Below are 12,829 nucleotides of genomic sequence, written 5' to 3'. Positions count from 1 at the left end.
TTATTTATTTCATATTCTGTATAGTTTTTCATATTTATATCCTGTTCATATCCTGTACATAGCTTGTACTCACTACAGCCTGTACATACTTATAGTTATAGAATATTCACAACATACTTCATACCGTGTACATTATAACATACCATAATAGACCCATTTCTGTAATATACTCACATATCTATATTATTGCCAATATATATTGTAATATATCTATATCACTAAAGCACTTCTGGATGGATGCAAACTGCATTTCGTTGCCCTGTACCTGTGCATGTGCAATGACAATAAAGTTGAATTCTATTCTATTCTATTCTTTCCAAACGCCTTCGATGCTTGTTTCCTGTGGGGGAAGACGGCGGGTCTGTGTGCGGCGCTGGAATGGTTGCGCTGTGCAGGACGACTGCTGTGTTTCCTTCGGATTACTCCTCACCCCCTACCCAACCCCTGTGGCTTGTCACGTGCTCCAATGTTGTGATGTGGACATTTATGTGCTCTCTGTGCAGAGGAGTTTTTTTTGTTTCCTGTTCTCATGCTGTCCTCCCATAGGTGCCCAGCATGAGGAGAGGTCTCTTTTTATTTTTCCTCTCGTACTTTTCCCATTGTTGTGTACTTTTTCAGTGTTTTTTTTCTGTAATGCTGCCAATCTCCGACTGTATTCCCATGTGATGTCTTTGTTGTGTGTGTAAGTCGGGGGGGGGGGGGGGGGGGGGGGGGGGGGGTCCTATTCCTCTGCGGGGCGACCTGCATATGGCCAATAAAGCATTCATTCAATTCAATTCAAGAGTTGGATGTCACTCAACTGTGAAGGAGAGCTGATGGTGTCAAAAACTGAATTATGTTATTTGCAAAGTGAATTTTATATATCATTTGTTTATCCAGCCAAAAAAACCTCACTGACTTTAAAAATGTATTTTTTAAGCATGAGCTGGCTGTAAACATATTTCAAGTGGCCAAAAAGGAGTGGATTGGTTATAATGTTGGTACAATAATGCAAAGTCATAAAGACACTTTTACACTTTGTATATAACCCCTTTGCAAATCCTGCTCACTAAAGTCTATTAGACAATTTAAGTAAAGACATTATACATTACAAAAAACAAAACAAATGGAAACATTGGAATCACTTTTTAGCAAAACACCCAATTTAACCCTCCGGAAAAACTCTCTCCACACACACACACACAATGATTTATGAGGCAAAACCAAACACGTCTCTTAGGCTACGTTCACACTGCAGGTCTTAATGCTCAATTCCAATTTTTTTGCCTGCTTGTTCACACTACAAATAAAATGCAACAGCAAATGTGCTCTAGTGTGAACCCTCAAAGCAGCCCGCATGCGCAAAAAAAGACGTCTCACACAACGCGCTCTGTTTAGACCCAGAGCAAACCGTATTGTTTGACTGTTGGCCCTTAATATAAAGACTTCGGACTTTACGTTTCCCAATTTTGCTTTGAGTAATAAAGTTATTGTGTTATTTACATATGGCCTAATAATGATCCTTATTGCTGTTTTAGAGAGGAGCGGTGCTTCAAAGGATAGTTGCAGATTTCTGTCAAAATCTGCCGATTGTACAGTACAAATAAAATTTCCACGTTCCTCCAACGCTGTCTTACCAACTGTTTCACTAACATCCACACGAGATGGCCAGGAAGCGTTCGCGATGTCTTCTCCGGCGCTGATAATTGGCGTCTGTCTTGTGTCAGTGACGTAAAAGACGCCTTTAATGCGACGTGACCATACAAACAGCAGTCGCTTTCTAAAACATCAGATGTGTATCGGATTCAGCACCACATACGAAAGTGACCCAGATCGGATTTGAAAATATTGGATTTGTGCCGTTCACACTGTCATACCATGATCGGATATGGGTCACATAGGGTCAAAAAAGTCGGATTTGATGCGCTTTTGCCTGCAGTGTGAACGTAGCCAAAGATTAGTTTCACATTTTCAGAAGTGAGTGACATCCTGGAATGAAGAAAGATGAAAAGATTTTGTTCAAAGTTTTATTTCATATAAAAGCTTTTTGTTCACAACAAACATATATTCACTGAATATAATCATTAAAATTACATTTTATAAATCACAGAATCACAACAGAAGGATTTATCTTAATGTTAAGTGAGGTCACCAATAGACTGGAGGGAGATTAGAACACTTGACAAGCTGCCACTGCCTCTGCTTTCACTGCATTGAAATCACTCACAGCTGTCTCACACTTTGTAAGCATGAATATTTCAACCAGTATGAATTCTTATGTGTTTCTTTAAGTGTGTGTTTTGACTGAATTTCTTTCCACAGGTGCTGCAAGAATACGCCTTCTCACCTGTGTGAGTTCTTACGTGAGATCGCAGTGTTGAGTTCTGAGTGAATGTTTTTTTACAGGTACTACAAGAATACGGCTTCTCACCTGTGTGAGTTCTTGTATGAATTTCCATGTTTGATTTCTTACTGAATCTTTTCCCACAGGTTCTGCAAGAATACGGTTTCTCACCTGTGTGAGTTCTTGTATGAATTTCCATGTTTGATTTCTTACTGAATCTTTTCCCACAGGTGCTGCAAGAAAACGGCTTCTCACTTGTGTGAGTTCTTACGTGAGATCGCAGTGTTGAGTGCTGAGTGAATGTTTTATTACAGGTACTACAAGAATACGGCTTCTCACCTGTGTGAGTTCTTGTATGAATTTCCATGTTTGATTTCTCACTGAATCTTTTCCCACAGGTTCTGCAAGAATACGGTTTCTCACCTGTGTGAGTTCTTACGTGAGATCGCAGTGTTGAGTTCTGAGTGAATGTTTTATTACAGGTACTACAAGAATACGGCTTCTCACCTGTGTGAGTTCTTGTATGAATTTCCATGTTTGATTTATCACTGAATCTTTTCCCACAGGTTCTGCAAGAATACGGCTTCTCACCTGTGTGAGTTCTTGTATGAATTTCCATGTTTGATTTCTGACAGAAACTTTTCCCACAGGTGCTGCAAGAAAATGGCTTCTCACCTGTGTGAGTTCTTATGTGAGCTTCTAGTGCTGACTTTGAAACTAATTCCTTCCCACAGGTGCTACAAGGATGTGATTTCTTACCTGTGTGAATTTTCAAGCACTGACTGAATTTTGTCCTACAGGTCCAACAACAACAACATGATTTATTACGTGTGTGAACTCTCCGATGTGTAGTCAGATCGGATTCAGAGTTGAAAGTTTTTCCACAGCTGTCACATTTTAAAACATTTGTCTTTGTTTCAGTTTTACTCTGACTGTCTGACACAGGAGTGCTGTCTACTCTCTGATCGTGACTTGTCTTTCTGTGATGTCTTCTCTGCTTCAGCTCCATGTTTCTAGTTGATCCTGAGTCCACATGCTGACTTTCTACTTGATCTTGGCTCTCTGCTTCAGGAGAGCTGTGAGAAAGGAGCTGCTCACTGCTTAGTTTTTGTTCAGTCTCCTGCTTCAGTCCAAGCTGCTCTCCCTCCTGACTGCTGCAGAGCTCCTCCTGTTCCTCTTTAATCTGTGGAGGCTCTGGGTCCTCCTGGTCACAGACCTGCTGCTGTGTGGGGTCTGAAGAGACAAACGGAGAAAAATGATAGAAAAACGGGTGAAAATATTTTGTAAACTCTGAATATTCTCATTACTTTCACATTTCTCTGTGAAAATGACCTGAAATCCATTTTCTACTAATTTGCCACACACCAACACAAATCCCTATCCTAATAAGGACACACATATGATCTTTCTCTTAGTATTAAGGTATGAACACAAAGCCGAAAACACAAATTAAAAATGAAAACCAACAGAAAGAGACTTTAAAGTGGTCGTCATTAGAGATGGACCGATCCGATATTACGTATCGGTATCGGTCCGATACTGACCTAAATGACTGGATCGGATATCGGAGAAAAATAAAAAATGTAATCCGATCCATTAAATATCACGAAAGCACCTCACAAAACTTGCAACACGCCGTAACTCACCTCAGAACGTTAGCAGTCGGAGCAGTATGCATCACGTGATAGAGCGGCTGTGGCATGCGGGACCTGTCGGTGGTCTGGATAGCATTTGGAGCTTCGCTAGCAACCCGGCATTTCATCTCCGACAAAGTTATCCCGAGAGAAGTAAAGCAAGTGTGTAAGTCCATCTCTAACTGTTTGTAAAGCATTCCTGCGTTAAGCTTAACAAGCGACTGCCTCTTCTTGCTGCTACTTCAATCATGAAACGGCTTAATGATCAGCTGATCGGCTTTTCTGTCGCGAGTCCGTGTCTCTAGTTTGCTTTTGGCCCACTTTGCACCAGAAAGAGGAAACCAGCGGCTGAACAACAGCAGCACGTTTAAGCTTGATCAGCTGTTGTTAGAATTTATTTAATATTACTTTCTACTCGAGGATCTTTTTCTACATAGCTGACGCTGGTAACTGTGCAGGGGCGGATCTAGCAAAGTTTAGCCAGGGGGGCCGATAGGGCATTAACAGGGAAAAGGGGGCACAAAGACATACTTTTCTTTCTTATTCTCATTTAAAATGTCGAGCTTTTAATAAATAATTATCTGACACCCAAAGTTTTAATTTGATGCAAAATGAATAGAAGTCCATTATTGTATATAGTAACTATTAAGTCTAATATATATACCCTAGTAAGCTATACTACTTTTTCCTTTGGGAAGGTACCATCTGTGCAGTCTGCAATTCTGTTGAAGAAAGATGTTGAATCTATTTAATATTTCTTGAAAAATAATTGATTTCTGTGCATTTTTTTTTTCACACTGCATCAAATTAAGGTTGATTACGTCGATTAAGCATCATGAGGTGGAGCGTGAGGGGTGGTTCCCTATTTTTTATTTATTTATTTTTGTTGTTGCTGGGAGTTGGAACCCTATTAGTTAGGTTGCTTAATATTTATGCTAAGTACTCTTTAAAATACCAGAATAGGGAGGATGGTGTAGGTTTAAGTTTATTAGATTGATCAGTATTGCTGAAATATGAAATATTTTTTTTTGCATACAGGTATAACAGAATAGCTTTAGTGTAGTTGTTGTTTTAAACTTGAGTATGAACTTATACAAAATGCAGCAAGATATTTAAAAAACAGTTTTGTTGATTAAAAAACACTATATCGGATTCATATCGGTATCGGCAGATATCCAAATTTATGATATCGGTATCGGTATCGGACATAAAAAAGTGGTATCGTGCCATCTCTAGTCGTCATAGTGATTTTACTTTATAAACATGAACAGGTAGAAATGGAGGCTTCGGCCTGACTGCTCATCAGTTTGTTATCTGTTGAAGTTCAGGGTCTGGTTGCTGGGCTATTGTCTACAGTATAAAATATGTGCAAAGTATTTTAAAATATAGTGTAGTGGCAATTCCTTTTGTTTGACAAACCAAGCATCCCACAATTACAAATCCACAAGCTACTACTGCACTGAGATAATATTTTGTACGCAGGCAAAAGCAGTCCACTATCCATACTTGAAAGTTGCGTTTTTATGGCTTATTCGTCCAGTTTGGCAAGCAATAGCAAGATTCATTTTTTATTACTTCCTGCTGCTGCTTCGCCTGCTCTGGTAAAAAAACAACAAAAAAAAAAACAAAAAAAAAAACTTAGGCCAGTGCATGCTGGTCCAATACCAGTCTCTATATTTATACAAACAAATGGCCCTACAGCTCTTACTGACTGACTTAACAAGGTAAACACCAAAACCACACCAAACATTAAAACAAATATTAACCTACAAATAAAACTTGTAAATAAACCCCAAAATATAAGTCAACTAACAACAAACTTTAAACAAATTTTAAAATGAAAAAAATAAAGAACAAATAGCTCCAACATATAAGATACGGTACTGTACACACATACAGACTCAAGTCAGTTTCTTTGACTTATACCAAGTGGAGGTTTAATGTTACATGTTAAGAGAAAAGAGATGCATTCATGCTGATTGGACTTTTAATTCTTTCTGTGCTTCTAAAAAGGAAAAAAAAAACCTTTAACCTGTGATTAGGATCCTACATGAGTCATATTCATTTTAATAATATAAAAGCAATAATAATTTTACATACCTATTCTATCCAACTTTAACTCTGGTTTCCAGATGGTCTCCAGCAGTGTGAGTCGCTCTTCATCAGTCCAGACAATAATGCCTTCAGCCTCCTGCTTCAGTCCAAGCTGCTCTCCCTCCTGACTGCTGCAGAGCTCCTCCTGTTCCTCTTTAATCTGTGGAGGCTCTGGGTCCTCCTGGTCACAGACCTGCTGCTGTGTGGGGTCTGAAGAGACAAACGGAGAAAAATGATAGAAAAACGGGTGAAAATATTTTGTAAACTCTGAATATTCTCATTACTTTCACATTTCTCTGTGAAAATGACCTGAAATCCATTTTCTACTAATTTGCCACACACCAACACAAATCCCTATCCTAATAAGGACACACATATGATCTTTCTCTTAGTATTAAGGTATGAGCACAAAGCCAAAAACACAAATTAAAAATGAAAACCAATAGAAAGAGACTTTAAAGTGGTCGTCATAGTGATTTTACTTTATAAACATGAACAGGTAGAAATGGAGGCTTCGGCCTGACTGCTCATCAGTTTGTTATCTGTTGAAGTTCAGGGTCTGGTTGCTGGGCTATTGTCTACAGTATAAAATATGTGCAAAGTATTTTAAAATATAGTGTAGTGGCAATTCCTTTTGTTTGACAAACCAAGCATCCCACAATTACAAATCCACAAGCTACTGCTGTACTGAGATAATACAGGGAGTGCAGAATTATTAGGCAAATGAGTATTTTGTCCACATCATCCTCTTCATGCATGTTGTCTTACTCCAAGCTGTATAGGCTCGAAAGCCTACTACCAATTAAGCATATTAGGTGATGTGCATCTCTGTAATGAGAAGGGGTGTGGTCTAATGACATCAACACCCTATATCAGGTGTGCATAATTATTAGGCAACGTCCTTTCCTTTGGCAAAATGGGTCAAAAGAAGGACTTGACAGGCTCAGAAAAGTCAAAAATAGTGAGATATCTTGCAGAGGGATGCAGCAGTCTCAAAATTGCAAAGCTTCTGAAGCGTGATCATCAAACAATCAAGCGTTTCATTCAAAATAGTCAACAGGGTCGCAAGAAGCGTGTGGAAAAACCAAGGCGCAAAATAACTGCCCATGAACTGAGAAAAGTCAAGCGTGCAGCTGCCAAGATGCCACTTGCCACCAGTTTGGCCATATTTCAGAGCTGCAACATCACTGGAGTGCCCAAAAGCACAAGGTGTGCAATACTCAGAGACATGGCCAAGGTAAGAAAGGCTGAAAGACGACCACCACTGAACAAGACACACAAGCTGAAACGTCAAGACTGGGCCAAGAAATATCTCAAGACTGGTTTTTCTAAGGTTTTATGGACTGATGAAATGAGAGTGAGTCTTGATGGGCCAGATGGATGGGCCCGTGGCTGGATTGGTAAAGGGCAGAGTGCTCCAGTCTGACTCAGACGCCAGCAAGGTGGAGGTGGAGTACTGGTTTGGGCTGGTATCATCAAAGATGAGCTTGTGGGGCCTTTTCGGGTTGAGCATGGAGTCAAGCTCAACTCCCAGTCCTACTGCCAGTTTCTGGAAGACACCTTCTTCAAGCAGTGGTACAGGAAGAAGTCTGCATCCTTCAAGAAAAACATGATTTTCATGCAGGACAATGCTCCATCACACGCGTCCAAGTACTCCACAGCGTGGCTGGCAAGAAAGGGTATAAAAGAAGAAAAACTAATGACATGGCCACCTTGTTCACCTGATCTGAACCCCATTGAGAACCTGTGGTCCATCATCAAATGTGAGATTTACAAGGAGGGAAAACAGTACACCTCTCTGAACAGTGTCTGGGAGGCTGTGGTTGCTGCTGCACGCAATGTTGATGGTGAACAGATCAAAACACTGACAGAATCCATGGATGGCAGGCTTTTGAGTGTCCTTGCAAAGAAAGGTGGCTATATTGGTCGCTGATTTGTTTTTGTTTTGTTTTTGAATGTCAGAAATGTATATTTGTGAATGTGGAGATGTTATATTGGTGTCACTGGTAGAAATAAATAATTGAAATGGGTATATATTTGTTTTTTGTTAAGTTGCCTAATAATTATGCACAGTAATAGTCACCTGCACACACAGATATCCCCCTAAAATAGCTAAAACTAAAAATTACTTCCAAAAACATTCAGCTTTGATATTAATGAGTTTTTTGGGTTCATTGAGAACATGTTGTTGTTCAATAATAAAATTATTCCTCAAAAATACAACTTGCCTAATAATTCTGCACTCCCTGTATTTTGTACGCAGGCAAAAGCAGTCCACTATCCATACTTGAAAGTTGCGTTTTTATGGCTTATTCGTCCAGTTTGGCAAGCAATAGCAAGATTCATTTTTTATTACTTCCTGCTGCTGCTTCGCCTGCTCTGGTAAAAAAAAAAGAAAAAAAAAAAAAAACATAGGCCAGTGCATGCTGGTCCAATACCAGTCTCTATATTTATACAAACAAATGGCCCTACAGCTCTTACTGACTGACTTAACAAGGTAAACACCAAAACCACACCAAACATTAAAACAAATATTAACCTACAAATAAAACTTGTAAATAAACCCCAAAATATAAGTCAACTAACAACAAACTTTAAACAAATTTTAAAATGAAAAAAATAAAGAACAAATAGCTCCAACATATAAGATACGGTACTGTACACACATACAGATGTTTTAAGATTATACAAAGGGTTTGAAAAAGCGTAGGGAGGGTTATTATGGCTTAAAACATCTAAAAAATAATTTTAGAAAAGATATGGTTTCCATTTCATTGATTCGTACCTAATGTGGTGGGTCCCAGAACACAACCCTCCTGATAATCGAGGAAATACTGTATTTAGAAAACAACCAACAACCCTTTAAGGCAATAAAACTTCATTAAGCTAACAGCTTAGTTAGGTTCCAGACTCAAGTCAGTTTCTTTGACTTATACCAAGTGGAGGTTTAATGTTACATGTTAAGAGAAAAGAGATGCATTCATGCTGATTGGACTTTTAATTCTTTCTGTGCTTCTAAAAAGGAAAAAAAAAAACCTGTAACCTGTGATTAGGATCCTACATGAGTCATATTCATTTTAATAATATAAAAGCAATAATAATTTTACATACCTATTCTATCCAACTTTAACTCTGGTTTCCAGATGGTCTCCAGCAGTGTGAGTCGCTCTTCATCAGTCCAGACAATAATGCCTTCAGCCTCCTGCTTCAGTCCAAGCTGCTCTCCCTCCTGACTGCTGCAGAGCTCCTCCTGTTCCTCTTTAATCTGTGGAGGCTCTGGGTCCTCCTGGTCCAGACTGGAGTTCCTCTCCTGGTTACAGACCTGCTGCTCATCCAGACCCTCCTCTTCCTCACAGACATGTTGTTGTGGGGGGTCTTGAGGAGAAAAGAAACACAATAAAAAGGTCATTAATGTGATGAACAGTAACAGAAAACACTATTTTTAAAAAGCACTTTGTGCGTTTGGCAGCCATCCTAAAAGGTTGCCCCCTTTAGTGGCCTCCACAGGAGATCATCTGCCTGCACCACACCATCTCTAGCACGCTCCGCTTTCACACTAACTCTCTGCATGTCCTCCTTCAGCACAGCCATGAACCTCCTCTGTGGTCTTTCCTCCTCTCTTACTGCCTCCTAACAGGTCATCCACTTCAGAGAAGTCTGGTAACAACTTTTAAAGTTAAATGTGTATTGTATATCTGAGATCTACCTTTATCTTTACTGCTCTGTCTCAGTGCTTGGAGAGGAAAACTGACACTCGATGAACTCAACAGTGGAATCTGTTCGACAAACACTTTAAATAAATGAATCAAAATATGTCAATCAAAAAAGGAGCTTTCGTTAACTATATTTAAATTTAACTGCAGAAAACTTCGGTCAACATATTTAATCATTTATTGAAATCTGGTTTTGTGCAATGATATAAACTAGTTTAGATTTATTCTGGATATTCTCACCACGGCTGAGGGTAGTGTTATTCCAAACAGCACAACACCTAATCTAGCAGTGACCATGGACCGGTGTTCCAGATCTACTGGCGTTTAGATCAACTGGCGTTGGTCGAACAGATGTGTGGCAGTCTTGCGTTTCAGGAGCTGCTACTGACAAACCAGCAAAAAAAGCCAAATGTGTCATCTGTGACACTTGTGAGGTTATCTCAAACACACTCCGTCAGTCTTGATGCTGTTGAACAACAAAATGTTTAAAAATGTGGCAAGTTTACCTGGTAATATCCTCATGCGCGACGCGATCGCGAAAACAGCAAACAATTAACACCACGCCGATGTTGTTCACAGGACAGCAAGAGTAAACGATCGGGAGACTCTTGTCGTCGTTATCGTTCCCCTCGCACGGTTTATTTCTCCGATTTCAGCGTTTTTGCTTCACAACTAAAGCGAACAGTTTACTTTGTGCACTAACATGGAGTCGAGTCAACCAGCGCCACCTCTGGCCAAGTGCCACAGCCTACAGCCAGATCAACTTGTGACACACATCTGCACCTGCTGCTATGATCGCATTGAGTAGAGACTGAGTGGCTGCACTAACCCCTGATACATCCAGATCTACCCACAAACATGTTGACAGATGCAATCCCAGCAATGTGGATTGTCAACACTAAAAACAATCAGTAAGCAAAGACAACAGGGATCAGTTTTTTCTGTTTATTTAGCACCCACAACATCTGTAGTCGCCTTCTGCACAGGGAAAGTCCACACACACTGTGTGGTACCACTTTCCACAGAAGGTGCATTCGATCTGCAAGACTGAATGAGATTGTCAGAGTCATTGTCTGACTGTTTATTACTAATCACCTGCAGTACATTCACAGTAACTGCCATCTCCTTACAAATGTTTATTAGATTAACCACACTTATACAGACTGTATATAACAACCAACTCTAAAATGTTTGTTCGCAGAGAAAAGACACAGACAGACTACACTAACGACATGTGATGTTACAACTGTTAACCATTCCTCGCCGTCAGTCCCCTGACCGTGGTCGGGAGACGCGAGGGGAGACGCTTCCTCCAGGGCCGAAGTTTGTCCTCCTTCGGGGTTAACTCCCTTCACTTTTGTGGAGTAGTGAGGCAGACAGAAATCAGCCGAGGCACCGGAGAGTACTGAAGAGATGAGGCTTTAATAACAGTACTGCACACTTCGAAAACACACTGCATAGTAGCCCGTTAGAACGCTGCTCCCGGTCGCCCTCTCTACCCATGACACACTCTCCCTCTCTTTTTCCTCTTTCGCTCCCCGCGTTTCCTTCACGCGCATGCTCACACACACACATCACATACACTCCTTACTGCATCCAGTCACACACAAGACGGCAATTCCCGCAACACAACACTAGTGAAATATTAGTGTCATTTCATTCTTTTCAAAGGTTTATTTGCATGACGCACAAACAGACACAATTGAAAGGTACAAATGTGCATGACACGAATTCAAACGTGGTGCAGATGTGTGTCACAGGTTGATCTGGCTGTAGGCTGTGGCACTTGGCCAGAGGTGGCGCTGGTTGACTCGACTCCATGTTAGTGCACAAAGTAAACTGTTCGCTTTAGTTGTGAAGCAAAAACGCTGAAATCGGAGAAATAAACCGTGCGAGGGGAACGATAACGACGACAAGAGTCTCCCGATCGTTTACTCTTGCTGTCCTGTGAACAACATCGGCGTGGTGTTAATTGTTTGCTGTTTTCGCGATCGCGTCGCGCATGAGGATATCACCAGGTAAACTCGCCACATTTTTAAACATTTTGTTGTTCAACAGCATCAAGACTGACGGAGTGTGTTTGAGACAACCTCACAAGTGTCACAGATGACACATTTGGCGTTTTTTTGCTGATTTGTCGGTAGCAGCTCCTGAAACGCAAGACTGCCACACATCTGTTCGACCAACGCCAGTTGATCTAAACGCCAGTAGATCTGGAACACCTGCACCAGTCCAACATAGTCCATCACTGGACACTGACCCACAGCACTGATAAATACCCAGTTTAACATCTTCTAGTAAAGTCAGTCACACTGAAGAATCTGAGCTTGAACAGCACAGAGTTAAAAACACGTCCATACCTATGATGTGTGAGTTTCTGTCGGGTTTCCGGCTGATATCCAGCAGTCTGTGCTGACGGTTGATCTCCTCCTCATACTGGACGATGGTTTTTTGAACCTCTGAGAAGATTTCCTCACCAACAGCAGTTAGTCTCTCCTTGATGAACTCTCTCAGATACTGAGCTGAACTCATTGCTGCTTCACAACTGAAATATTTTCATATAAGATCACCAAACTAAAGTCCTCGGCTAAGTGCAAATCAAACATGAAGCTTACGTCGTCTAAGCTAGCGGTTCCCGCTTTTCGTGTCACGTGATCAATCCTCAACAGTCCCATAGGGCCGCGGTCTTTATATTTACATGTTGGTCACATTATACAGACAGATAATAAAAGACTGTTAGACTTTGTAAGTTGAGTCTTTTTATGGTGCGTGAGAATCCTTTTCATTAAGTATTTTCAGCTGTTTGTCGCTCCTCTGCGCTTTAGTGATTCTTCTTGTCATGTCTATGTTTGTCCACCAGGTGTCCTCCTCGGCTCAGCTCTGTGTGACAGTTTTCTACAACCATGATGAAGAAGAGTTTCTTTGTTTTTCAGTCTCTCTGCTCACTTTAATGTTTACTGCTGGTTCAGTTGTGTAACGATTTCTCACATTTGAAGTCAATCACACTGAGCTGAACATGAAGTTCCTGCTAACACAAAATAAAGTGAGTGACATCCTGGAATGAA

General features: G+C 40.5%; 1 protein-coding gene across 4 annotated transcripts; it reads right to left on the bottom strand.

Annotated features, from left to right (window-relative positions):
• Positions 1-2,002: 2,002 nt before the first annotated feature.
• On the bottom strand, positions 2,003-12,612 carry LOC101474972 (uncharacterized). Of its 4 annotated transcripts, none has more exons than XM_076882386.1 (5): positions 12,125-12,612; positions 9,163-9,426; positions 6,058-6,261; positions 2,411-3,556; positions 2,003-2,326 (listed from the first exon to the last, which is right to left on the bottom strand). In XM_076882386.1, the coding sequence occupies exons 1-5, from the start codon at positions 12,294-12,296 to the stop codon at positions 2,238-2,240; spliced, it is 1,875 nt and encodes a 624-aa protein (XP_076738501.1). In that variant the 5' UTR covers positions 12,297-12,612; the 3' UTR covers positions 2,003-2,237. The 4 variants fall into 4 exon arrangements, with proteins under 4 accessions (XP_076738501.1, XP_076738502.1, XP_076738503.1 ...); XM_076882387.1 differs by having other exon boundaries at positions 2,495-3,556; XM_076882388.1 differs by having other exon boundaries at positions 2,663-3,556.
• Positions 12,613-12,829: the final 217 nt, after the last annotated feature.

The sequence above is a fragment of the Maylandia zebra genome, linkage group LG3 (genome assembly GCF_041146795.1).
Source record: "Maylandia zebra isolate NMK-2024a linkage group LG3, Mzebra_GT3a, whole genome shotgun sequence".
Taxonomy (NCBI): Eukaryota; Metazoa; Chordata; class Actinopteri; order Cichliformes; family Cichlidae; genus Maylandia; species Maylandia zebra.
The sequence above is the reverse complement of the archived record's forward strand: the minus strand, read 5'-3'. Positions and strand labels throughout refer to the sequence as shown.

Coding starts and splice junctions, on each gene's coding strand:
- LOC101474972 (XM_076882385.1), bottom strand. CDS start 12,296: ATGAGTTCAGCTCAGTATCTGAGAGAGTTCATCAAGGAGAGACTAACT. Junction 9,427..12,124: donor CAGAAACTCACACATCATAG/GTATGGACGTGT, acceptor TTTCTCCTCAAG/ACCCCCCACAACAACATGTC. Junction 3,557..6,057: donor GTTAAAGTTGGATAGAATAG/GTATGTAAAATT, acceptor TTGTCTCTTCAG/ACCCCACACAGCAGCAGGTC.